The sequence below is a fragment of the Anopheles gambiae genome, chromosome 2, assembly GCF_943734735.2.
Source record: "Anopheles gambiae chromosome 2, idAnoGambNW_F1_1, whole genome shotgun sequence".
Taxonomy (NCBI): Eukaryota; Metazoa; Arthropoda; class Insecta; order Diptera; family Culicidae; genus Anopheles; species Anopheles gambiae.
In genome coordinates, this window is record NC_064601.1 from 43,413,803 (window position 1) to 43,436,451 (window position 22,649).

Here is a 22,649-nt window from a genome sequence, read left to right on the forward strand (position 1 = left end):
CTTTAAAAGTGAGATCCTGGACGGTCCTGGTCGACAGCGGCAGCCAGTGTACTTTGACCACATTCTAGACCACCCGAGCCTGGGCTGTTTTGCTCACACACACTCTTAGCCAAATGCCCGTGCTCGGTCACGTTGTGTCCTTTGGCACGTTGCGCAATGCAAACGAGAACCGTTTCCCCAAAATTCCTGATCTACCACTCCCGATTGCTCCATCCATTGCCGCACAGAGGACACGTAACCGGGACATGTGTGTGTGTGTGTGCAGCATTTCTCCGCCGGTCCGTGCGTGGCGCACGGAAACATGTGACAATTTGTGTATGTAAATGGGTGCCTTAGAACCCAATGGGTGTACGGTTGAGGGTTAGCATTAGCCCGAGGGACACCCCAGTGTCGCACGCGGAAGCATGGCCTTTATCGTGGCTCGCAGACGACGGCACAAACAGAAGCAAAGCTTGGCGCGTTTAACGGGCAGAGCATATATTTAAATCGCAACTAGATAGCGCACCAGAGTGTGTGCGCGCGCGTTCGGTCCGAGCACGTGGGCTGTGTGCCGTCTTGGAAGTTTGTATAATTTATTTCTCCCTCCTCCTGTTTTCTCCCTGTTTTCGCGCCGTTTCTTAGCCGGTCGTATTACAATTGGAAATGGTTCACGTTTTTCAGTGCGCGAGAGCAAAACAAATCGTAACAAACAAAGTTGAAGTCAATCAACATACGCGTTGTGCCCGGGGACGAGCCGGGAGCGCTTCGATGCTCCGCCAGCCCAGCACACAAAAGGATGCCGGGGAACGCATTCGCATTAACTGGAGCACGCGCGTGTTCACGTGTTCCGGCTCGCCGGGCCAGCCAGCTGTCCTTGTGACCTATTGTTTTGGTTCGGTGGGATGCTGCCCGCGCACGCGGGTTGGGAAGAGGAAGCGACGGTCGTTTTCAATCTCATGCTGTCGAAAGTGTGACTTCGTGCATGAGTCACCGATTGACTGCATGATGGCTGCCCGCGTTGTTGATAATGTGATGGCCCGGTGGCACGTCTGCTGCTTTAGAAGTCTCACGCTCGCAAGGCGCGCTCACGCGGCAGTATCACGCGTGGATCGATGACGGTCGTGGGACGGCATAGGGTGGGGCTGGCGGTTGGCGATGCAAGTCGTTGTGGCAGGACAACGCGACAACTGCTGGAAATTTACACTTTTCTAATGCGTTTGCGAGCAAAGAGTGCAGCGCCAGGGTGTGGAGCCAAAGATTACCTGCTTCGATGGGCAAGTATCACCACACTCACACATTAATCACATCGCGCTCAAAACATTGGCAGCGATACAGGAGAACCCACTTGACACGGTTGCCCATGATCCAACAGCCTGGAGCACACCACGTCCAGAAGAAGTTATCGGTGGCACGATACGGCTTGTCGGTAAAACGTGCGCTAATTAGTGTGGGTTTTATTAGCGACAGCGAGCGCTCAACAGCACTGCTGACTAGTTGCTGCCGTAATGGACACATTGTTGCAGTGCTTGTGCGCTGCTGCCTATCCGATGGGTCATCAACCGCTAGGGCAACCGATGCTCCAACGCTTGCAAACATGGGTACGATACCGAGGTGGGTGGTGTGTCGTAGCGCTGCAACCTGCTGCATTACTCATCCTTACACAGGGCAAGAAGCGAAGGGAGGAAAGTATTGAAGCCACCCGTGCTCTTCGTCACGCTCTTTGTCTTTCCTATGATCTCATCTTAGCATCATCATAAACCTACCCGACCTGACCTCTGATAAACCCCTGCCGATTATAAGCCTTTCCGGTTCCACTGCTTCCCCAGACTCGGCAAGGACTGGTTTGCGCATGGTCGTAGCGTAATGTAAATCACCTCGATTTCCGTTAAACTACAAAACCATCTAAAGGTAGCAACCAGTAGTTCTCCTGCTGGTTGAATAAAAAAGAATGAATAATGAGTGAACCTCTGCATTTCTATAAGGACCGATAAAACGTATAAAATATTTTCCAACCTTTACGTCTTCCTAAACGTTTGGCTAAGCAGCAACGTTTTGAATAGGAGGCTAGCAGACAGGATAATGGTAATGATTTTTGTACTATATGTGGGACGGTATGGAAAATTATGAGATGACTTCGTTTCGACGCGCTATACCTTTACAATTTCAACGTTGACCTTCAAAGGGTGTTCCTCAGCGCAACAATGTACTTTAATGTATGGTCAACAGAGCAATGATGGAGAACATCCAATACGTAGGAAGTGGTGCTGGGTGGCGATGTTCTACACTTTAACCTTTGAGAGAGGCAATATAATAAGTTGCTTTAGCCATACGAAAGCAGTAAAAACCAATAGAGCAATAAAGTTATGACTTTTTCATACGAAGAAGAATAAAACAAGCAAAACGAATTATTTTGTATTGAAAATAAGATAATTGATTCTATATAAAATAGTTGTAAAGTCACACGATTCATGGTATAAATCCATAAAACCTACCTTCAGTTTATTCTTTTTTATATTTGAATAGTTTTTTTCTGCCTTTGCTAACCATAAATTACTCTGTTTGCTCGTTGCAGTGAGGCTGGTGTGCCCGGATACACGTATTGCGGTGAGCCGGGGCTCAACTTTTCCGCCAACAATACCACCTACAGCGAAGATGATGCCGATTTTCCACCAGGACGACGGGGCAAAACATCACGGGTAGGCGAGACTAGACAGATTTATGTTCCATTTTCCGCTCATCATATTACGATCAGGGTGATTAGTATGGCGCGCTTCAATTCCAACTTGGATTACCAACCAGTATTTTTTTTAAATCTTTTATAGCATATTTTATTTCCCTTTTATACCGCAATGTCTTGGGTGTAGCATCTTCAACACAGTGCAAAGAAAGCGAATTTAAATACAGAGTTTAGAGAGTTTTATAGTGCACTCTATCTAGTTCCAAAATTAGTCAAAAAACTAAATATAGTTTACTACCAAGATTCGTAGTCCATATCCATATCTTGTCCAGGTTCGTATCGAATTCCCCGAGCTCATCTTGTCAAGGCTTCACTTAGCTACTCAATAGGAAGGACACTGCTAATCCCCTCCCCCCTCTGCATCAATCTTAAAATAGATGTTGCTGTTGAACCTCCTTGATCTAGAAACGTGAGAAGCGTGCACGAAATAATAGAAACGACACGTGATTATCTGCTGTTGCCATCCTGCCCTTAGTATCGGTAGAGTAGCTCCCGCGGCTCGGCACGAGATTCCAGTCGAGGTCTTTTGGAGCATTGATTACCGGGCGCTATCGCCTGTATCGATGGTAATGGGGGCACGCGGAGCAGTACAGCTCGGCTATCAGTCAGCCAGCGTTCATGCTAGCGGTACATCACCGGATCCGACACCGTTGTCTTATCAATTGAAACAAGTCAAACCTTAATCGATGTCACCGCGTCACACCTCGTTGCGGTCGGACAGTCGGCACTAATTACTGCATCCGCGTTCCGTTCGCTCACGTTCCCTGCCTGTTGGTAAAACAACAAACTACTGCTTCGTACCGTGGCACGAAATCAAGCATTTCATTTCACGTGACATGACATGAGGAATCAATCGAATTAATGAATAACGATTCGGTGGCGAACATGCACATGCATTCAGACACCGTTTGGGATTGAACGAGCGCATAAAACAACAGTTCTGATCCGTTTGTCTTGCTAGTGCCCGTGAATTGAATTGCATGAACTGATTGGCAAACACATACATTTTAGAATCGCTAGAATCGTTGCATTCAATTTATGTATGGAATTCTCATGCAAACAACAACAAAAAACATCCATCCAAAATCATGTCAAACCAAATCAAAACAACCACATTAACCATGCTGTCTATCGTGTTCCATTTCTCCATCCGCAGCAAGATCCACTGTCGCACCGGATCATTGAGAAACGGCGCCGAGATCGGATGAACTCCTGCCTGGCCGACCTTTCGCGACTCATTCCGCAGCAGTACATGCGCAAAGGTCGGGGACGGGTGGAAAAGACGGAAATCATCGAGATGGCCATACGCCACCTGAAGAACCTGCAGAGCCAGGAGTGCGGCCGGGAGTCGTCCTGCGCCGAGCAGTATCGCCACGGGTACAACGAGTGTCTGGCCGAGGCGGCCAAGTTTATGATGCGCGAGCGGGGCGAGGAGATGTGCTTTCGCATGGTCGCCCACCTAAAGGAGCACTGCAATGAGATTATGAAGGGTAGGTGTTTAAGCGTGTGTAAGTGTTTTGATATAGTCCGTTGGTTGTGACCCGTTTTTTTTGTTCGCTCCGCAGGTGAATTGAGCAAGACACGGTGCGGCACGGAGCTGGCAAACGGTGGTAGCCCCATCTATCTTGCCGGCGGGCAGCTGGGCCACCTGCGGGAAATACTCACCTGCCCGTCGGATCTCGAGCACAGCAGCAACGACCATCACGACGTGAAGGATCTGAGCTTCCGCAGTGCGACGAGCACGAGTAGCAGCACGCACAGCAACAACAATCCGCCGCAGGCCGCCGTCATTACCTCGACTGCGCCGAGCATCGTGCAGCACCATCTGGACACGTCCAGCAACCACTCAACGCAGGACTACGACGCACCGTCCCCGCCGGCTCGGCTGTGCCCGAACGGTACCGGCGCCAGCCTGCAGCAAGACACGAACAACAACATCAACCAGCACGAGAGCGTCCTGCGCACGATCCGCATGCGCAAGTTCTCGGAGCACGCTTCGCCGGAGCACGAGCACAGCCACAACAGCTACAAGTTCAAGAACTACATCCAGCAGCGGTTTTCGCAGGACACGCACGAAAATGGGCACGGGACCGATTGCGATCGCAGCCCGGTGTCGCTGCACGAGGATCAGCATATGCATCAGCAGCCGCACTCGCTGCGCGCCTCGCCACTGACCAACGGTAGCAGTGGCAGCATGTCCGGGGCAGATTCCAAGTCCTCCAGCACGAGCACACTGACCGGGAAGTCGTCGACCGTGGCATCGTCCACGGACGAGCCACTGTCACTGAAGCGAAAGCTGCCCAGCACTCCTGTCAGAAATGGGGCCGAATCACCGGCCGCAGGTCCGATGGAGAATGGAGCGCACCACCACAACCACCATCACCAGCAGCAAGGGGCGGCGGAGCAGTGCGTGCCGCTGGAGAAAAAGCTGGCGCTCGCTAGGAATGGCCACCCGTTGGCAGCGTCATCGTCGTCGTCCTCCTCTTCGGTGACGCCACTGCCGGCGTCCGAGATCAAGCACGAGCTGCTATCGTCGATCGGAAGTGCGGTGGTAGCGCTGGGACCAACGGCGACTCCCGCCTTTGCACATCACCATCACCAGCAGCAACAGCAGCAACATCACCACCATCCCAGTTCCTACCATCCGGTGCCGATTTTTGCCTGCCACACGCAGGGTTTCTACATCCCGCTGAACGTGGACTACGAAACTCTGCTGCCCTACCTAAACGGGATCGATCTGCTGAGCAAAAACTTCCTCCAGATGCCGCCGCTGCACCCGATCAGCATTAGCGTTAACTACACGCCCGGATCGCTGGGCGGCAGTGGGGGCAGCTTGCTGCTGAAGGCATCGGCCGTGAACGGGCTCAACTCGCAGACGAAGGCAAAACTGGTGGAAGGTATCATCAATGGATGTTAGGACAGACACACCCCCACCCCACACATGCGCATGAAAGCACACCGACTTAGAAAGTTGCATTTTCTCGTGCCGTTCTCCATGGGTCGATGTTGATCGTAGAGGATGTATGTATGTTTGTGTGTGCGTGTATTCTACTAGCTGTACTAGGATAATAACTTTTCTAGGATCGTGCACAGCACGGTCGTGAGTCGCTTAGGATGGCAGATTTAAGGAAGAGGATGGCAGATTTAAAGCCGTACCAGATCTTCAACGATACTATCAATCCAGAGAAATCCTAGAAGGATAGCATTGCGATGCGAATGTAGTAGGGTGCTGCACGAGCGGCATGAGTTAAAAACTGTAAAACAAATGTAATCAATAACGTAGCTGTGGCAGATATCCAGTTCCGCATAGGACACACATATTTAAACTCAGGTAACACAGTCTCCATCTCTATTTGTGTGCTGGACTGTGTACGTACAATTTGCTGTTAGTCGACGACGAATACACGCGTCCAAAGGTACAGATACAACCCAATAAAGTGAATACAGTTCGTGAAACTGCAAAATGCTGAACCAAGTACGGAAAGCAAGGACAATTTGATTAATCTTGACAGGTCTGGGTTTTCCCTCAGTGAGGAAGAAGAGATTACACAAACTGCATACAATTCTTATACGATCGTAGATTATTCCAAAACTGTAACTACGACCATGATTTGTTCGTACGTTTACTTAAGACGTAGAGACACCGAATGACCTCAACCATCATAACGATCATCGTTCATATTGGTAACAGACAGGAGGATGAAGAAGATCATTCGATAGGGAATTTTTTGTTGTGTTCGAACACCACCACCACCACCAGCACCACCTCCGCCACCAACCTTAACCACCAGCACCACCTAGTCCTTTACATTTTTAAAGCGCTCCAGTTAGATCAAACATGATTTTTTTATTAACGTCTAATGCACACTCTTCAATTATATTTTCTCTATTGTTTAAAGGCTCCGAGAACTTTCTTAACCGAGGACAATTAATCTGTGATACTGTGGAAAATAGTAGGAAATGTCGGGCTGGGTGAAAATTACCACTCCCAAAAATATGAAGAAACACGGAAAACATGTGCCGTTGCGTGAGAGAAAGAGAGAGTGTATGAGAGAGAGAGAGCGAGAGAAAGAGACAGAGAGAGAGAGGGAGAGAGAGAGAGAGAGAGAAACAAATTTGAAAGGAACCATTTTAAATAGTGTGGTTTGTAAATAGGAACAACAACAGGAATAGAGATATAATCGGAAGGTATATTCACTAACACAGAGTGAAGCATTTGGTGGAGAACTTACAGAAAAGACCATATGTGTAAAACAAGTGATAGAAATCGAACGAGAAAAGAAACAAGCAGACCACCAGCAAACAGGGTAATTGTGCTGTGTGCGTTGTGTGCATATTCCTACACCGTTTGCGAGGACAATGCGCGACAAGAAGGGAAAACGGTAGGAAACGAAAAATATTGGTAGCAATGGATTACTCCTTCCCACCCACCAACTCTGCCATAGGTTGGGAAGCAACCAGCACCTCTACCAAAATGTCGTTTAACGGTATACATTTGTACGTAATGCAGCCCGAACGTTTTTTTTGTATAAATCGCATACAGTTAGCTCTGAGGTGTCTTTTTTACTTTTTAGCCTTTTTTATACATTATACTGAACCAACGCAAGTATCTGAGTAAACAAAAAACCCAACAAATCTACCAACCCACATGCATATGAGAGAAATGTGCGTAACCAACGTGAAACGGCCAGGATGCATATGGGGGGCAATTTAGAACAACGCCGCTTAAAAAGTGGTATTGAACCATTATATCCATATACATTTGCGCTACAGCCAGCGAAAAATATAAGTCTATATAAAATTGAACCGAATGTTGCTTTCTATTTTTATTTTGTGTGGCTTGTAGCATAAATCCGAACAATATTAAATTATGCAAACGTAAACCACATTTACAGAGTGTCTCCGAAATACACTAGAACTTATGTTCGCAAAATCTTTGCTCGCAAAATACTGGGTAGAAAAACCCTTGGTCCCAAACCAGGAATTTTGTGACTAAAAAGTTTGCGACCAAGGACTATGAGACCAAGGATTTTGCGACCATTGAATTGGCGACAAAGAAGATTACGATCAAGGAGTTTGCGTTGAAGGATTTTGCAATTAAGGATTTTTTGATCAAGGATTTGCGACCAAGAAGTTTACGATCAAGAGTTCTGCGACCAAGAAGTCTGCGACGAAGATATTTGCGAACAAGAAGTTTGCCATCAAGATATTTGCGATCAAGAAGTTTGCGACCAATAAGTTTGCGACCAAGAAATTTGCAGCCAAGAAATTTGCGGCCAAAAATTCTGCGACCAAAGATCTGCGAAGCAACAAAGATTTTTAGGAAAATTTTGCGATCAAAGATTTTGTGATGTAAGAACCGCGTATGTCGGGGTTTCTTCTTCTTTGGCTCAACAACCATTGCCGGTCAAGGCCTGCCTGTACCTCTTGTGGGCTTGGCTTTCAGTGACTAATTGATTTCCCCCCATAGCAGGATAGTCAGTCCTACGTATGGCGGCACGGTCTATTTGGGGATTAAACCCATGACGGGCATGTTGTTAAGTCGTACGAGTTGACGACTGTACTACGAGACCAAATGTCGGGGTTTACCTGTACATAATTTTGCTCGTAGCGTCCTCTATTGGACGGTTCTGTTCGAATGACGGAATTGTCGAGCAGCTATCTGATGCCAGTGTGGCCAGATTTTTTTGACGGTTTTCGGTAGGAGTGTCAACATTTTATCAGTAGTTTTCGGTAGGAGTTTCAATTTGTATTACCAGCACGTCCAATTTTATCGCATCTCATGAAGTACAGACACGGGCCTTAGTTGTCAGTGTTGAACTTCTGGCCCTGATCGCTGATGATTTCCATATTTTATATGGAGTTTAATGCATTAAATCATTAGGGAAATGGTTTTATGACCTTTCGGTCAGTATTATGAGAAAATTTGTGAATTTCAGTAGCATAAATGAAAAATCGGTAGTTTTAGGGTGGTTATCTGTGAATAGGTAGGCATATCAAAAATCGGTAGGAATACAGATAAATAGGTATTTCTGGTCACTCTGCCAACACATCTAAACCTTGGTCAGCGCGCTCTTGGGAGGGGTAGGAAGCGGAGCCAGGGATGGGTAGCTCTTGACGAGCTGCTTGACAGATTTGCTGTAGGGCGAAGGGAGAAGGCATGAGAAGTGAGCGAAAGGCAACAATTTCTTCCGTCGCTTTGCCCAGCGCGTTTTCTTGTTTACGTTTTGCGGCGTCGGGCTACAGAAATAGTTTTTGTTTTGCTATTTACCTTATTTTTGGGTGAAATTAGCATTCAAGGGCCATTATTTCGTATTCGATAGTGCGTGGAAAATGTTAGAATAGTGCAGATACTACGGTGGAAGAACGAACTTGCCTGTGCCAGAGCGAAATAGCGGACGGAAGTGAGTGGAATGCAGCAGTGCGGATGGCCGCAGGTATCCGCAAAGCTTACAACAATCGCTTTTCTTTGCAGCCATGAGTTCGATACAGGAGCGGCTGCAGATGAAGCGGGTGCCGCTGGATAAGTGGTCGACCAGGGAGAAACTCTGCCTCGCCTCGTCGGTTGCGTGCAGCGGCGACCAGAACTGGATGTCGGTGAGCCGGTCGCTGAAGATGCTGTGCGGTGCGAACCGACCGAACGATTGGTTTGCGCAGAAGTCCTGTGCCGCCCAGTACGGCAAGCTGCTGGAGAATGTCGAAACGCCGAAGCGTAAGAAACGGACCGCTTCCGAGCGGGACGGCGTTGCGGCGGTCGAAACGCCGGGCGAATCCATCCTCCGGAAGTTAACGCAGGAGCGCATAATCGAGCTGAAGAAAACGATCCAGGAGGAAACGCAGCAGTACATCAAGGTGAAGGAGGACATCATACTGATACAAAGCGGTGTTACGGATGAGAAAAAGTTGCGCGAAATGTGGAAACAGATCGAGCAGGAAAAGGCACAGAAGGAGAAGGAACAGATACAGCACGCCCAATGGCTGAAGGAGCGGGAGGAGAAGAAGCTCGAGCTCGAGCGTCAGTGGCGTCCGATGTACCCAAACTCGCCGACGGCTACTAAAGCACCCACGCCACCGATAAAAATTAAGGACGAAACCGACGAGGACAGTCAAGGGTCATGCAAGTCCGGTACTTCTCCTCTGTTAACGTCTCTGCTGAAAACTTCCGGCGAGGCAAGGGGTTCCGGTGTTTCGGCAAACTCGCCATCCACAGGACAACGGACGGTAGCATCGCCAACCATCACAAATCTGCTTACAGGTGGTACGGGAAGCTCCGTCAAAGCGACTTCCTCAACGGCAGCCAGTGCTGCTGGATCACTTAGCGGGAATGAGCTGGATGCGCAGCTTGGTGTTACCATCAAGCAGGAAGCTATCGCCGCATCCACAAACATGTTCGATGGAAAAGAACCGCAGACCATAAAATTGGAAAATAAGGAAGATGGCAGCAATATGGAAGGTGCCACAGCAACTAAAACGGACGAGTCAAGCGGGCCAAAGTCCGAAGCGCTCTTCACAGAGATGGACAGCGAAGACAACGCAGATCCCGCGAAGGATCTGATGGACGTGTTGGAAGATCTGATTCCGGACGATTTGGATGAGATTTTAAATGAAGAGAGTGGCATGATACTGGAGGACGTCGATCTGAAGAATGTAGTCGATTCAATCATGGAGGAAGACAACTTGAAGGATAAGGACATCGGACTGATGGCGGACACGGAAGACGTGTCGATGGCGGAAATGGTGGAGGAAAATGTTGCTGAAACGGCTTCAAAAAACGAGGCACCCTCGGTGGAACGTCCTAAATCTCCACCAACAATCGCTTCATCCGCCACTCCTGTGGTAGCAGTGCCAGTAGCAACAGCGGCAGCAGCAGCAGCGGCAGCAGCAGCACCACCACCACCAGTGCCGGAGGCCAGTAAAAGTTCGACTACGCTAAAGGAGGAATGCATGAATGGGGATGTGAAAGATACAGTTTCGAGCGAAAAGTTAACTGTCGATCAGCAGTCGACTGTTGCACAGCCCGCGAATGAGCAAGTGAGTCAAGAGTCGAGCGACGCTAAGGTGGAAATAATTCCCATCGAGGACAGTACCAGTAATTCTCCTGCTACGAATGATCCGTGCAGTGACGACAACAAAGACACCGGCGAAGAGTCGAGTGGACAAGAGCAGCCGGAAAGTGTGATTGTCGTGTCAGATTCAGCCAAGGAAGAGGAAGAGTTTGAGGAGCGGGACGGTAGGGTAAGCCCGAACGATGGACCCACAGCGATGGAGGAGGATGAAGATTCCGACGACAAACCGCTAGCATCGCTGGAGGTTACGTCGGAAAGTGCGCCCGCGAGTCATGATAAAGCAGCTCCGAAAGAGGACATCGAACCGGTGGCTAGTAAACCGTTGCCAGCTGCTCCGGAGCCAGAAAAGCGCACACCTCCGGACACGAATGCTTTGCCGAAGGATGTGAAATCGGAAGCAGTGAAAGTTGAACCCAGCTCCCCATGCACCGATGAGGCGAAGGCAAAGAAGGAAGCGATGGAAAAGCTTGCCGCCGAGTACGACTTTAAGGACGACGAGGAACCGATCGTCCAGCTGTCGACCAGGAAGGCCAAAGAGGAGAAGCACGTATCGGAGGATGAGGTGTTTGTCGATGCGCAGGAAACGATCGAGGAACCGGAGGAGGTGAAAGAAGTGGAGCCCCCGGTGAAAAAACCGCCCGCTGATGATCCCGTGCTGACGGTGACGGATACCGATGACGATTCACTGATCGAGATGAAGATCGGCAAGGCGAAGCGCGACTATTCGCGGCGCCGGCTGGCCGACGAGGCACAGAAGCTGCGCGACGACCTGGCGGGACATTCGCGAAGCGAGGAAACAGAGGGCCGTTCGCTGCGGAAGCTGCGCGATCGCGATCGCTCGGAAAGTCCGTTCGTGGTGCAGGACGATGAGCCGAGCGAGAAAATGAAACGAAGCTACTCGTCCACGCCGGTGATGGACTCGATACCGGGTTCGCCCGCCTCGAGCGAGGATCGGGACTACCGGGTGTGGAAGAAGTCAATACTGGCGGTTTACTCGAAGATCGCGTCGTCGAAGAACGCGGCTGCGTTCCAGAAACCACTGCCAGAGGATCAAACGGCGCACCTGATCTACCGGCCGATGGATTTGCCGCAGATCAAGCGCAACATCGAGAACGGGAACATTCGGACGACGGCCGAGTTTCAGCGCGACTTACTGCTCATGTGCACCAATGCGATCATGCTGAATCGGAATGATCTCTGTTCGCCGGCTGCGGCCAGCCTGCTGATGCGGGAAAGCAGTTCCATCATCGAGACGGGGATGGACCCGAAAGCGATGAAGGACCGGGACAGCGACCGAAGCACGCACAAGCGTAGCTCGCGAAAGAACACGACGCGAAACTCGTCCGCCGGAAGAAGCTAATCAACGAGGGAAGCGGGAACGGGGGGTGTGCTGTGTCTCATGTCATGTGTCGACATGACTTACAATATTCTTATCAATAAAATACTTTAAATTTAAATGACTGGTTTTTGGAAGTTTGCTGCATTAGAGATGCTTATTGATTGGTCGTTAGGAATTTTATGTATTTTTGGGTAGCATTTGCGACATGCTTTCTAAGTCAACCAGATCCTCAGTCGTCTTAAAACACGCTCGCTTGCTTGTTGTGATAATGTGTCAATTTCAATTAACCGACAAGATTAGCTCGCCCCGTGCGCAGCCATTCAAACAGCTATTAGACGGACAATTTATTAAATGGAGCCCGCGAACTGAAACTTGTACATTTCGCACTATCAACCTATATTTGCACAGCCTCACGCTAACCTCTCGCAGATACAAAAAAGTAAACCAGTTCCCGTACACTCACAGCAACAGTATATTTCCTGGCCCCTCGCCGCTGTCGTGCAGCTGCACCCCATTCATCCCCAAACCGTGAAGTACACTCACAAACGTTCAGGCAACGTTCAGTGGGGCAACTTTTCCCTCCATGCGAATATGATAGCCGTGAATGAAGGGGAGAAAAAAAGCAGCAAGCACACCCGAAAGGGAACGCAAAACGCATGGAAACTGGTTGGCGCACGCCGGTTTAATTCGAATTAAGCCCATTACGCAACAGCAGTGCGCGACCAGGAGTGGGCCAAATCAAGACAAACAAAGACGAGACGGTTGCTGGTGTATGGGCACGACCCGGCCCGAGAGATGCTGCCGGAACAACGGCGACAGCAGGACGGTACGCAAAACAAAACGCGAGCGGGGGGCCGGGTGCGCGTCCAACTCCCCACCATCGTGCAGCGAAGATGAACGAGTTTTCCGCGAAACGCTGCTGGCGACCCAAGAAAATGCCGCAGCACTCGTTGGCGCTCTTTCCGCAATCACGGTTTGGTAGATGGAGACTGGGTACCCCGTGTCTCGAGCGTATGATCTAGGAGGCGAGCCAGCGTTGACTTCAAACTCCACAAATACACACACGCACGGGCGCTACACACCCGTGAAGTTCCAGGTGAAGCGGAACTAGCGCCATTATGAGCATTATGAGGAGGGCGGTTTGATGTTTGATTTGGAGACGGGCGGGTAATTGGATAACTTACGATTTTCATGTGCACGTTTCCTCTCGCGAGCGATGGCGATTATAATTTTGTAACAAGAGCACGCGCCTGGCGAGTTACGGCAGCCCGGCTGCCACGTGCCCTGGGCACCTGCCGGTGCGAATTTCTTTGGCGCCGGGACACACCAGCTGGACAGATTTATTGCTGCTAACGTTGAATGAATTAGAATTGGTTCAGGAAATGTCTTCCGAACCATACGGCGGGCGCCTACGTGGATCGGCGGGACTTCCGGGCTTTTTGGTACCAACCATTTGCTGGGATCGCAAGGAAGGCCTTTCTAGCGGGAATTTAAAATTCAATAATACCCATAACGGTTAATGGCGAAGGTCAAACGTGAGTGAACTTGGCGAAATCGTAGCAGCGCCCTCTAACGGAAGTTAGCGTGCCGCCTATTAGTATTCAGGGTGGCATCCTGATGGCAAGTGTTGGAAAAGGTAAAAGATAAAAAAAACCCAAAAAGCATGTTTACACGGAAAGCGCATGAAAGTGCATGAGTGTAGACATCAAGTGCATCTCAAAGGCAGCTTGGGGTAGGGCACGGGGTAGTTTTTATTTGCTCCTCTTAATCCGCCCGGGTGGGGAAACCGTCTCCGATCACCTCAGCAGGGAAATGGAAACCGTGCGCACGTCCGTCGTTCAAGAGCAGCGTGCGCATGAGGCCTTGGCTCGGAGCAGCATTACCAGCGCCTTGCTCAGTACCGTGCGGCAGGTTGGTGGCAACGGTTCACTTCTTTGCAAGCGCCGTGCAGACTGCGGCCAGACTGGAAACGTATCGTATCGCGACGGCGCATCCGATAAGAGGCTCGATAGACATGATCGCAAACGTGTAGAGAGTGCACACCTGACAACGGATCGTACGCATTCCGGACGGGTTCCGAATAGTCTGTGACGGTAACGCGGCCAACACAAGTGCAGTGCGGTGAAGGAAAGGCTTACCCTTATGCAATAGCGAACCCTTCCGAGCTCGGTCATTCGTAGAGTAATTGTTGATCGGCAACATTATGACGAATTGTGTGAATTTAATAACGCGCCATGGCTCATTACGGGCGTGGATGGTGCCTTTAGTGCTGGGGTGTCTGATTGCCGGTGGTCATTACACTGTTGGTGCCGTTACCGTAGGTAAGTGTATTGGTGTGTGTGTGTAGATCTTATTGGGTGGAGGAAATGAGGAAAATGTTACCGATTTGTCCTGCCACCAGCATTAGTGAAAGGTTTTGTAATTTTAATGCAGTGCAGGTTGTAGACCAAACTTCTCGGGAAATTGATGTGAAATTAGTTCGTATTAGGACAATTCGGTGAAGTATACGTTGCTGTATACGATATGTCGCTGCATCTGCATACATTGAATTTATGTTAAACTTAAATAGCCGCGAATTCAAAAGAAATGATAAGATCTTCCCCAACATACAGATATCTTCCCGCTGCCACCCTCGACGGAATCAATGTACGCGCATCACCACGCGCACCGGTACCATGCAGGACCGTTCGGGCCGACCAAGATGAAAAGCCACATCAAGCGCATACTAAACATTCGAGAAGAAAATAGCACCCTGGACAGCTATCTACTGTCGCTGTTCAACGTGGACAACCTAAACCCCACGTACGTCTTCCTGCTCCCGATGGAAGGCAAGAACCACGTGCGCAAGCTCATCTACCAGCGCAGTGACTTCGAGGAGGCCGAATTCCCGAACGTAACCACCATCAACAAGTTCAGCGGGAGGCCGAACCGGACGGGGGCCAGCATTGTCGCCGGTCCCGGCAGCGACATGCAGCTGGAGAAGAAAATTTTCGACCACCTGGACAAGGACACCATGGACGATGGCACGCGCAAGGTGGTCGAGGAGAATGTGCGCACGGAGCGGAACTTTATCAAGTTTATGGACGAGCTGAACCGGGACCTGGAGGAGGAGGAAAATCGACGCATGCTGAAGGAAAGCATGCGCAAGTCCGCTTCGTCGGCTGGGCGAACATCGTCCACCGCTCTGTTTACGCCCTACGCGTACAAACACACGCCCACCATCGGGTGGGATGATCTTGGGCTCGAGGGATGGGCTGGCGGGTTGCGTGAAAACCATGGCCACCGTTTCGACCATCCCGTGCTGGAAAAGTGAGTTCCCACGTGCCCGGCTGCGTGTAGTGTGATCGTCACTTCAAACTCTTCTCTTTTTGTCCAGACCGAAAACAACGTTCGCCCCGCAGACGACGCAACTGCAGGCTAGTTTCAATGCAGCTCAGCAGCTACCGTCCGGTCGGCCGACGGCTGCCCTCGGACCGGCGTCGAAGGCGACCGTTAACCAGACGGTAGTTGCCAGTGCCGCCGCCCGCTACAAACAGACCGGCGTTCTGCTGAGCGAGGACGTTGGCGTGAAGCTGCAGGAAATCTACAAGCGCACCAACGGGAGCAACGCACGCATCAAGTGGCCCATCACGAATAGTCGCGATGCGCACCGGGACGAGGATGTGTTCATTGCGCGGGCCAACAATCCCTTCGGACACTCGACCAAGTGGCGCTGGAGGTAAGTGCGGAGTGCGATGTTGTACGAGACGTTATGGTTGGGGCGCTCGGGCATTGTTTTGCTCCCAAGCTGGGTCTGCCAGCGTGATGACCATTGTCGGTACTTTTTGTCGGGCAATTAACCCGCACTCTGAAGACTCTGAGGGATTGCGTAAGGTGCGCACCGCCAAACCGCACCGCCCGGTGGAAAGTGAAACGAAGATGAAAATGAAAGAGCCCACAACTGGGTCTTCTGATAAAGAGTGCACTCCCGTAAGTAAGTCAGTGTGATGCAGTAACACACGCTCAGTCGGTCGGTCAGTCATGGTCGGCTTTCGCCAATGTAGGGCAGAAGGTGTAAGGGGTACCGGGCCGCTTGTGTCGCGCGTTTTTCTCGCGTGCGTAGTGTGCGGAACCCATTTCCTCACGGCACGAACTTGTTTACAGTCCGTTGGCGCGCAGCCCGCTCAAAGATGCGGAAAGAAATCCCACGCGTATGAAAGATACCCAGACGTACGAGTCGAGGCGCACATTCCGCCACAAAAAAAGCAGAAGCTGTTTGTTTAACGCTCATTTGGATTATTTCTCCTCGCATATGATGAGTGACTCTCGGGCTCGGTTCTCACTGTTTCACTTTCATTTACACGAATTAACGGCATGGACGACTAACACAACCGCCATATGTTGCGCTTTCTTTTCCATCTTACGCATGTTCAGACACTTGTTCACGCACTTGTTCCACCGATGTTGCTTTTGACTATTTTCGCGGATTGGCACGGGCAACCATTGTCTATGTTGATCATCAGCTCACCGGCGCACCCGTCCGATGGGCCGGGACGGTGTAATGATGGCGGGAGAGGGCACTGGCAGTTTGTAGTCGTTTTGTAGCGATTCTATATAGCGAGGCAGCATCAACATCGTGATGACTTACGCAATGCGGGTTGTTGTTTGGTAGGAGCAGCAACATAATCGCCACACACTGGTGCCTCTCAAGTGGTCCACGGATATCCGCGCATTGCGGGTTTGGTCAAGGAATGTTCCATGCTAACCGAGTGGTTCGCGTTAATGCTGGAACATGATATAAGTCGCTAGCTATATTTTGTAAAGTTCATTGTAACCAACAATCTAAAATACCAATTTTGCAAGCATTGAGGTCCGAGGAGCATGTATTACTCTATCTAATGCGTTCAACTATCTGCTCGTCTTGGCGTCGTCTATTCGGCTGTGGATTGTGATGTATTACTCATCTTCATGGTACACCACAGTGCGTTGGCTAATCGCCCTATATGACTGATATAAATATGCATCGGTTGGTTAAATTCGCTCAACTGTAACCGAGCTTATCTACACAGTGGCCTTGAAATTGCCACACATCGTCATGCCTTTGTAGTCAGGGACACAAGGATTTTGGTTCCAAAGATTTCGCTTCTAATTTTGATACACTGCATCCGGTTGCGCGTCTTCTTCTAATTTGGTCGTTAAAGAAAACCTCACCGATCGCGGAAATTTCAACTTCTAGCGACTTCTTTCAAACTGCATACATTATTGTCCAAACCATACCATCTCATATTTTAAACAACTCTTTATTGTCTTACTAGCAATGAAACGGCACAAGAGGATCCGCTCAAGGTGGAAGTCCAATCGTCTCGCGATGGCCGCGCAAAGCGTGGCGTGTACAATCTCTACTCGATGATCAAATGTGCCACCGGGTGTGATCCCCTCATCTACAAGGGCTACGGATGCTACTGTGGCTTTTTGGGATCCGGCCAAGCGCTCGATGGGATTGATCGCTGCTGCAAGATGCATGACTACTGCTACAGCACCGCCAGCTGTCCGATGTTTTTGGAGTACTTCGTGCCGTACCTTTGGAAGTGCTACCGGGGCCGCCCGTTGTGTGGTATGTATAGATAACGCAAAAAAAAACTGACGCCTTATTAACTATTAGCTGACTGGTTATTTGTGTTCTATTTTCCAGCAATCGATCACGGCGAATGGGGTGGTCCAGGTTCGTGTGCATCCCGGCTGTGCCATTGCGATCTGTCGCTGTCAAAGTGTCTTCGTCGGTACTACTGTCCGCGGAAGCGTAACGTCTGCACTACTTCCCCGCTGCGATTGCTACAGAATCTAGTGATGGTGTTCTGAGCGGATGGTCGGCTTGTGCTGTTCTACATCAGACCGGTTGACTGCTCCTTCTGTGTACATTCCTGTTTCCAGTATGAATGCTAGCATTTCCAAAGTACAAATAAGCGTAGCGTAGCAGCAAGCAGATAGCTTACAAGCGTTGTAGATTAAACCAAAAATAAAATAAAAAATTGTCGAAAATAAGCATCATTGGTAATTCCATTAGTGGGGTCCGAAGAAAGGCTAAGATGCTTGTTATTTGCTCCACATAGTACTGTGTGTGTTTTTTATTGCTGATTTTTGGTCAAAGATTCATATGATGCGGCGTACTGTGCAGCCACATTACCATGCATTCTATTCTTACGTAAGGCAGTAGAGGGTTGACAATAATTTATTGATAGTTCAATTACGTTCAACGAACTAACACGTTGTACATTATCAAAACGTTGAGCATGTACAAATAAATATCGATGTTCAGGATTGGTAGCCGCGGGCATACTACCTTAATTTGTTTGTGAGAATCGCGAGTGGCGCCACAATTTGTTGCCGATGCCGTGCGAGCGCACACGCATGAAAACGCATGCACCATGCGTGCTGTTTTGCGCATTTCAATTTGGGAACGCATCGATCATAGAATGCGATTACGCAGGTAGTGTTTGATCAGTTGGATGCAGACAACAGAATCTTCCGCACTGTCGTGCCCAGCATCTGGTGGAAAGAAACGCAACATAAAAAGAAATTTTAACTCAGATACTCAAAGCGATTATAGTCAGTCTCGAAATGATTACCATTTTCTTGAATAATTTTCTTCAGATTCTCTATGCACAGTGTTTTCAGCGCACGCTTCTTCGGTGGACCCATCTTGTGGGGGTACAGCACGGACGTATCGACCACCACGTCGTGTATCAACTTGAGCGCTTTAAAGTCACTTTCCAGGCTGTGTCCGATGAGAATGGTTTCCGCATTAAACATGGACAGTAGCACGGCTTGCACGTTGTACAGCGTTGTGGTAGTTTTACGCAACATTTCCTCTGTGATGCCCGAAAATCTGTAACGAAAAGCCAAAATAAGGTTGTTGATCACAGAATGTAAGTATAATGCCATGGATTACGGCAGCTTGTCCTCACTGTTACCTTGTGTTGTAATCAACTACTCGATTCAACGGCTTCACGAGCGTATCGTAGACAGTCTTTTCGTTAATATCGACCACGGTAACGCGTGTCAATTCTAGCCCGGCCGTGGTGTAGCACATTTCACAGTCGAGCGCGAATATATCCTTCTTCGACGGTTCGTAGTCTTCGGCCGGTGCGATCGTTTTCACGAACCCGGTTAGATTGTCATAGTCCATGAAGCTGGACACGTGATAGTTTGCATACATGCAGCCGGGCGTACCGGACGGTTGCTGGCAGCAGTTGTGCAGATTGTCCGCAAAGCCGCGCCGATAGCAGGTGCTCTTCGGATGATAGTTACACGCGTCCACCTGTGGCTCATCGTACGTTTCCAGGTTGTACACTTTGGAGCAGCGGGAACAGTAGCGTTCGTTTTCGTTCGGTGGCCGCGATGGTTTCGGGGTGAATATTTTAGCCTTTCCGGCAACCTCGGTGGCACGAGGGAAGCCATTCGCACGCATTTGCTCCTCTGTCAGCTTGCACTCGTGGATCATTTTGTACGCCACGGTGCTGGGTGCATTGTCGATTGTGTATGCGGATGTTTTAACTTCCGTTTTCCTAAAAATATAAATGATTGCGATTAGGGAAGTTTTTTTTTTGTTGTTGTGGAACGAAGAATTTGCGGAATATTCTGAAAGTGATTTTTTAAACGGAAAACACCGTTACGAGAATGTGCCAAAAGATGCCGCAATTTTAAATTAGCGAAATAATGCTAAATATCGTACAATTTCTTGTTGACACTCCAGGATATGTTGTGTACCATTTTCCCAGCCAATATGACATCGTGAGATACGGTTTTGTTCCTACAAGTACATAAAACAAAATGCGATACTCAAATATCAACAATAAACTAGATTCATTGGAACATACTTGTCTGCTGCTTCATTCCCTGTTTCGAGCGCCTCTTTGCGCAGCTTGTTGATGGTTAGTAGCGCACTGCTTTTGTAAATCATGGCGGTGCTGCATTTCTTCATCACCGCCAATTCTTCCGTTTGTGCGCGTTCCCAGGCATCCTCATTGGTGGGGTAAATGTTCAAACAGTGCTTCACCATTAGCCCGTAATACTGCATCCGAATGTTGTACGATATTTTGCTCGACGCCGGTTCCAGTATCGGCGGTGCTTGTGCCGCCGGCGCAGCAGCCGCCTTTGACGCCAGCACCGATCCGGCATGGGCTACGCGTGCTCCCGTCTTGGGAGCTGTTTGGGCGGGCGTGTACGGCGACTGATTCTTTTTCAGCTGCTCAATCTTTTCCTTCGCCCTCTGGAAGGCGAGCACATTAACGGCGGGTGTAAACCGACCTGGAAAAAAGAACACTTTCCTGTACTGAACTGTGTTGTGCGGGCGTGATAGTGCAAGTAAAGCGCTTACTTTTGGGCGTGGTGACACTCGTTTCGGGAGATTTGTTGTAGAACACGTTAGTGCTGACCGGTAAAATGGACGTTCCATTGCTGGGAGGCGGGATAACGGCGGGTTTTGACATCGCTTTACGGGTTTCCTCCTCGACTTGCCGTTTCAATTCCTCCTCAGCTCGCTTTCTCGCCGCCAGCTCCTCCTGTTGCTTTCGTACGATCTCCTGTCGCAGATAGACCGACTGCAAAGTAAAGAAAAAAGAGGTTAACATGCGGTGCAGCATACTAGATGCATTGACCTGTCTTTTGGAACGGGTTCGATGCTCCGAAAGGATACCTACTTTGATTGCATTTTGCATGTGGTTTGTTTTCTTCTCTACCACCGGCGTTAGCTTCGATGTGGTAGCGTTATCGTATGCAACGCGCTTCTTCCGATTGTCATCGTAGTACTTATCCGCGAACATGTCTATCAGATCAACCTGTCCGTTCGATTTGGTTTCCTCCTGCTGTGCTTTCGGTTCGTCCGCTTCGTACTCTTCAAAGATCATTTTACACTGCTGCATCACGTCGTCCTCGTCGCTGTCGATATCGATGTCGCTCGGCGGATTGTTTATCAGCTCTTGGTAGATTTCTTCCTCGAGCGCCGGCGTACGTTTGGGTTCCGGTGCAGCAGTTTTCTCCGTTGCGCCAGATTTGCTGGAAGATTTGGCCGACGAAGAGGAGGACGATGTGCTGCTGTGGTGTTCCTTTTTCCTGCTGCTACTGCTATTATTACTATTACTGGTGCTGCTTTTACTCTTGCTGCTGCTGCTCTTGGAAGAGCTGCTTTTACTGTGCGATCGCTCCTTTTCCGATGAGCTTCGATGCCGATCCCGGTCCGAGGAATGTTTCGACGAGTGGCTTCTGGAACTTTCCTTTTCTTTATCTCGATGTTTGTTTTTACTGCTACTGCTACTGCTACTGCTAGTGGTGGTGGCGGTGCTGCTGCTGCTGGATTTCTCTTTGCTAGATGATTCGGATGATCGATGCTTTTTGTCGTGCGATGAGGATGAAGATTTCGACCGGGAACTAGAGCTGTGACTACGGTGGCTGGAGTCTTTTTTCCGATCGGCATCACTGGTCGACGAGTGATGGTGCTTCGAAGAGCTGCTGTGATGTTTCGTTTCCTCTGATGATTTCTTCTCAACGGGGGATTTTGCCACACCATTCTCGCCCTTTTCTTGCTTCTTTCCTGTCTCCACAACTTCCTTCTTTTCTGTGCCTGCTGGTTTACTGACAGAAACGTCATCCGTCTCCACCTGTGGTGCCTCCTTGACCGTATCATCTTGCGGTTGTTTTGGCTTATCTGGTACTGCTGCGGTCGATTGATCGTTGCTCTCGGTCGAATCAGTTTCTGGTACTTTTTCGCCATTCGTATTGTTTGGCTGCAGTGGCGGTTTTGCAGCGCTGGACGGAATATACTTCGGAGCAACGGTGGACACGGGGATGTATTCCAGCTTGGGCTTCTTTCGTACGATCGGGTCAGCTCCTCCATCGGTTTGGTCCGTCACTCCCGGTTGGCTGAGCAGGCTTTTCGGAGTGGCACTGTATTTCACAACCGGAGGTGGAACTGCAATTACGAATGAAATTATGGTGACGAGCTGGAGGACATGGTGTAACGCGCGCCGGCAGCCGTTAATTACCTGTTTTTGCGTGCTTGAAGTGGCAGAACGGCCTGGTGCAGAGATCTTTCTCGTAGAAGGGACAATTAATGGTCCGAAACAATCCCGTGGCCGGAAGCATCTTTCCCGGGCCACTGCTGCACTAGCAGGTCTGGCCAGCAGGCAGATGTTTACAAAACCAGTCTATCTACGATGCGACGATGCACAACATTCAAGAGATGTGAATAAATATAATAAACAGGTGTAGTTTGTTCCGAAAATATAGGGAACACAGATTTTGTGTGTATTTTTTCTTTCGTCGAGTATCGCTTCGAATCATCCGCAGGAAGACAGCTGTCAGAAGAATGTCACCGGTAGACTTAACGAAAGAATATACAAAAGGGTCGGTGTTTCGTTCAGTGAATTAAAATCGCGTTTTCCGGGTGATTTGATTTTTATTCTGTTTCCATAACACAATACAGAGCATTTAATGAAAATCTAAGAACATCTCATCAATAAGAGTCTAAAAAAATAGATAAAAAATATTGCCA

The 22,649-nt window shown here is 49.4% G+C and overlaps 4 protein-coding genes across 4 annotated transcripts in view; 3 read left to right on the plus strand and 1 right to left on the minus strand.

Moving 5' to 3' along the window:
* LOC1271580 (transcription factor cwo) overlaps positions 1–7,522 on the plus strand; it is a 28,148-nt gene extending 20,626 nt beyond the window's left edge. Inside the window, exons 2-4 of the mRNA XM_061640759.1 lie at positions 2,552–2,675; positions 3,873–4,206; positions 4,282–7,522. Of these exons, the coding sequence (XP_061496743.1) occupies positions 2,552–2,675; positions 3,873–4,206; positions 4,282–5,633 (1,810 nt within the window). The 3' untranslated portion in view covers positions 5,634–7,522. The remainder of the gene's footprint in view (positions 1–2,551; positions 2,676–3,872; positions 4,207–4,281) is intronic.
* A 1,327-nt stretch (positions 7,523–8,849) lies between these two features.
* Positions 8,850–12,239, plus strand: LOC1271581 (bromodomain-containing protein 8). The gene is made up of 2 exons (XM_310403.8): positions 8,850–9,120; positions 9,192–12,239. The coding sequence occupies exon 2, from the start codon at positions 9,194–9,196 to the stop codon at positions 12,140–12,142; it is 2,949 nt and encodes a 982-aa protein (XP_310403.8). The 5' UTR covers positions 8,850–9,120; positions 9,192–9,193; the 3' UTR covers positions 12,143–12,239.
* A 433-nt stretch (positions 12,240–12,672) lies between these two features.
* Positions 12,673–18,142, plus strand: LOC1271582 (uncharacterized). The gene is made up of 5 exons (XM_310404.5): positions 12,673–14,442; positions 14,734–15,430; positions 15,498–15,839; positions 17,416–17,714; positions 17,793–18,142. Exons 1-5 carry the CDS (start codon positions 14,325–14,327, stop codon positions 17,957–17,959), a joined length of 1,623 nt encoding a protein of 540 aa, XP_310404.5. The 5' UTR covers positions 12,673–14,324; the 3' UTR covers positions 17,960–18,142.
* Positions 18,143–18,190: 48 nt separating this feature from the next.
* On the minus strand, positions 18,191–22,445 carry LOC1271583 (RNA exonuclease 1 homolog). The gene is made up of 8 exons (XM_061649444.1): positions 22,141–22,445; positions 20,800–22,067; positions 20,478–20,700; positions 19,978–20,407; positions 19,833–19,910; positions 19,072–19,665; positions 18,727–18,986; positions 18,191–18,646 (listed from the first exon to the last, which is right to left on the minus strand). Exons 1-8 carry the CDS (start codon positions 22,238–22,240, stop codon positions 18,567–18,569), a joined length of 3,033 nt encoding a protein of 1,010 aa, XP_061505428.1. The 5' UTR covers positions 22,241–22,445; the 3' UTR covers positions 18,191–18,566.
* Between the last annotated feature and the right edge of the window lie 204 nt (positions 22,446–22,649).

Excerpts from the sequence above, each read along its gene's own strand:
- LOC1271581 (XM_310403.8), top strand. The coding sequence starts at position 9,194 with ATGAGTTCGATACAGGAGCGGCTGCAGATGAAGCGGGTGCCGCTGGAT.
- LOC1271582 (XM_310404.5), top strand. The coding sequence starts at position 14,325 with ATGACGAATTGTGTGAATTTAATAACGCGCCATGGCTCATTACGGGCG. Across the intron at positions 14,443-14,733 it reads TGTTGGTGCCGTTACCGTAG|ATATCTTCCCGCTGCCACCC; the intron begins GTAAGTGTATTG and ends CCCAACATACAG. Across the intron at positions 17,715-17,792 it reads CCGGGGCCGCCCGTTGTGTG|CAATCGATCACGGCGAATGG; the intron begins GTATGTATAGAT and ends TCTATTTTCCAG.
- LOC1271583 (XM_061649444.1), bottom strand. The coding sequence starts at position 22,240 with ATGCTTCCGGCCACGGGATTGTTTCGGACCATTAATTGTCCCTTCTAC. Across the intron at positions 20,408-20,477 it reads GAGTGTCACCACGCCCAAAA|GTCGGTTTACACCCGCCGTT; the intron begins GTAAGCGCTTTA and ends TCTTTTTTCCAG. Across the intron at positions 18,647-18,726 it reads GAAAATTATTCAAGAAAATG|ATGCTGGGCACGACAGTGCG; the intron begins GTAATCATTTCG and ends TCTTTCCACCAG.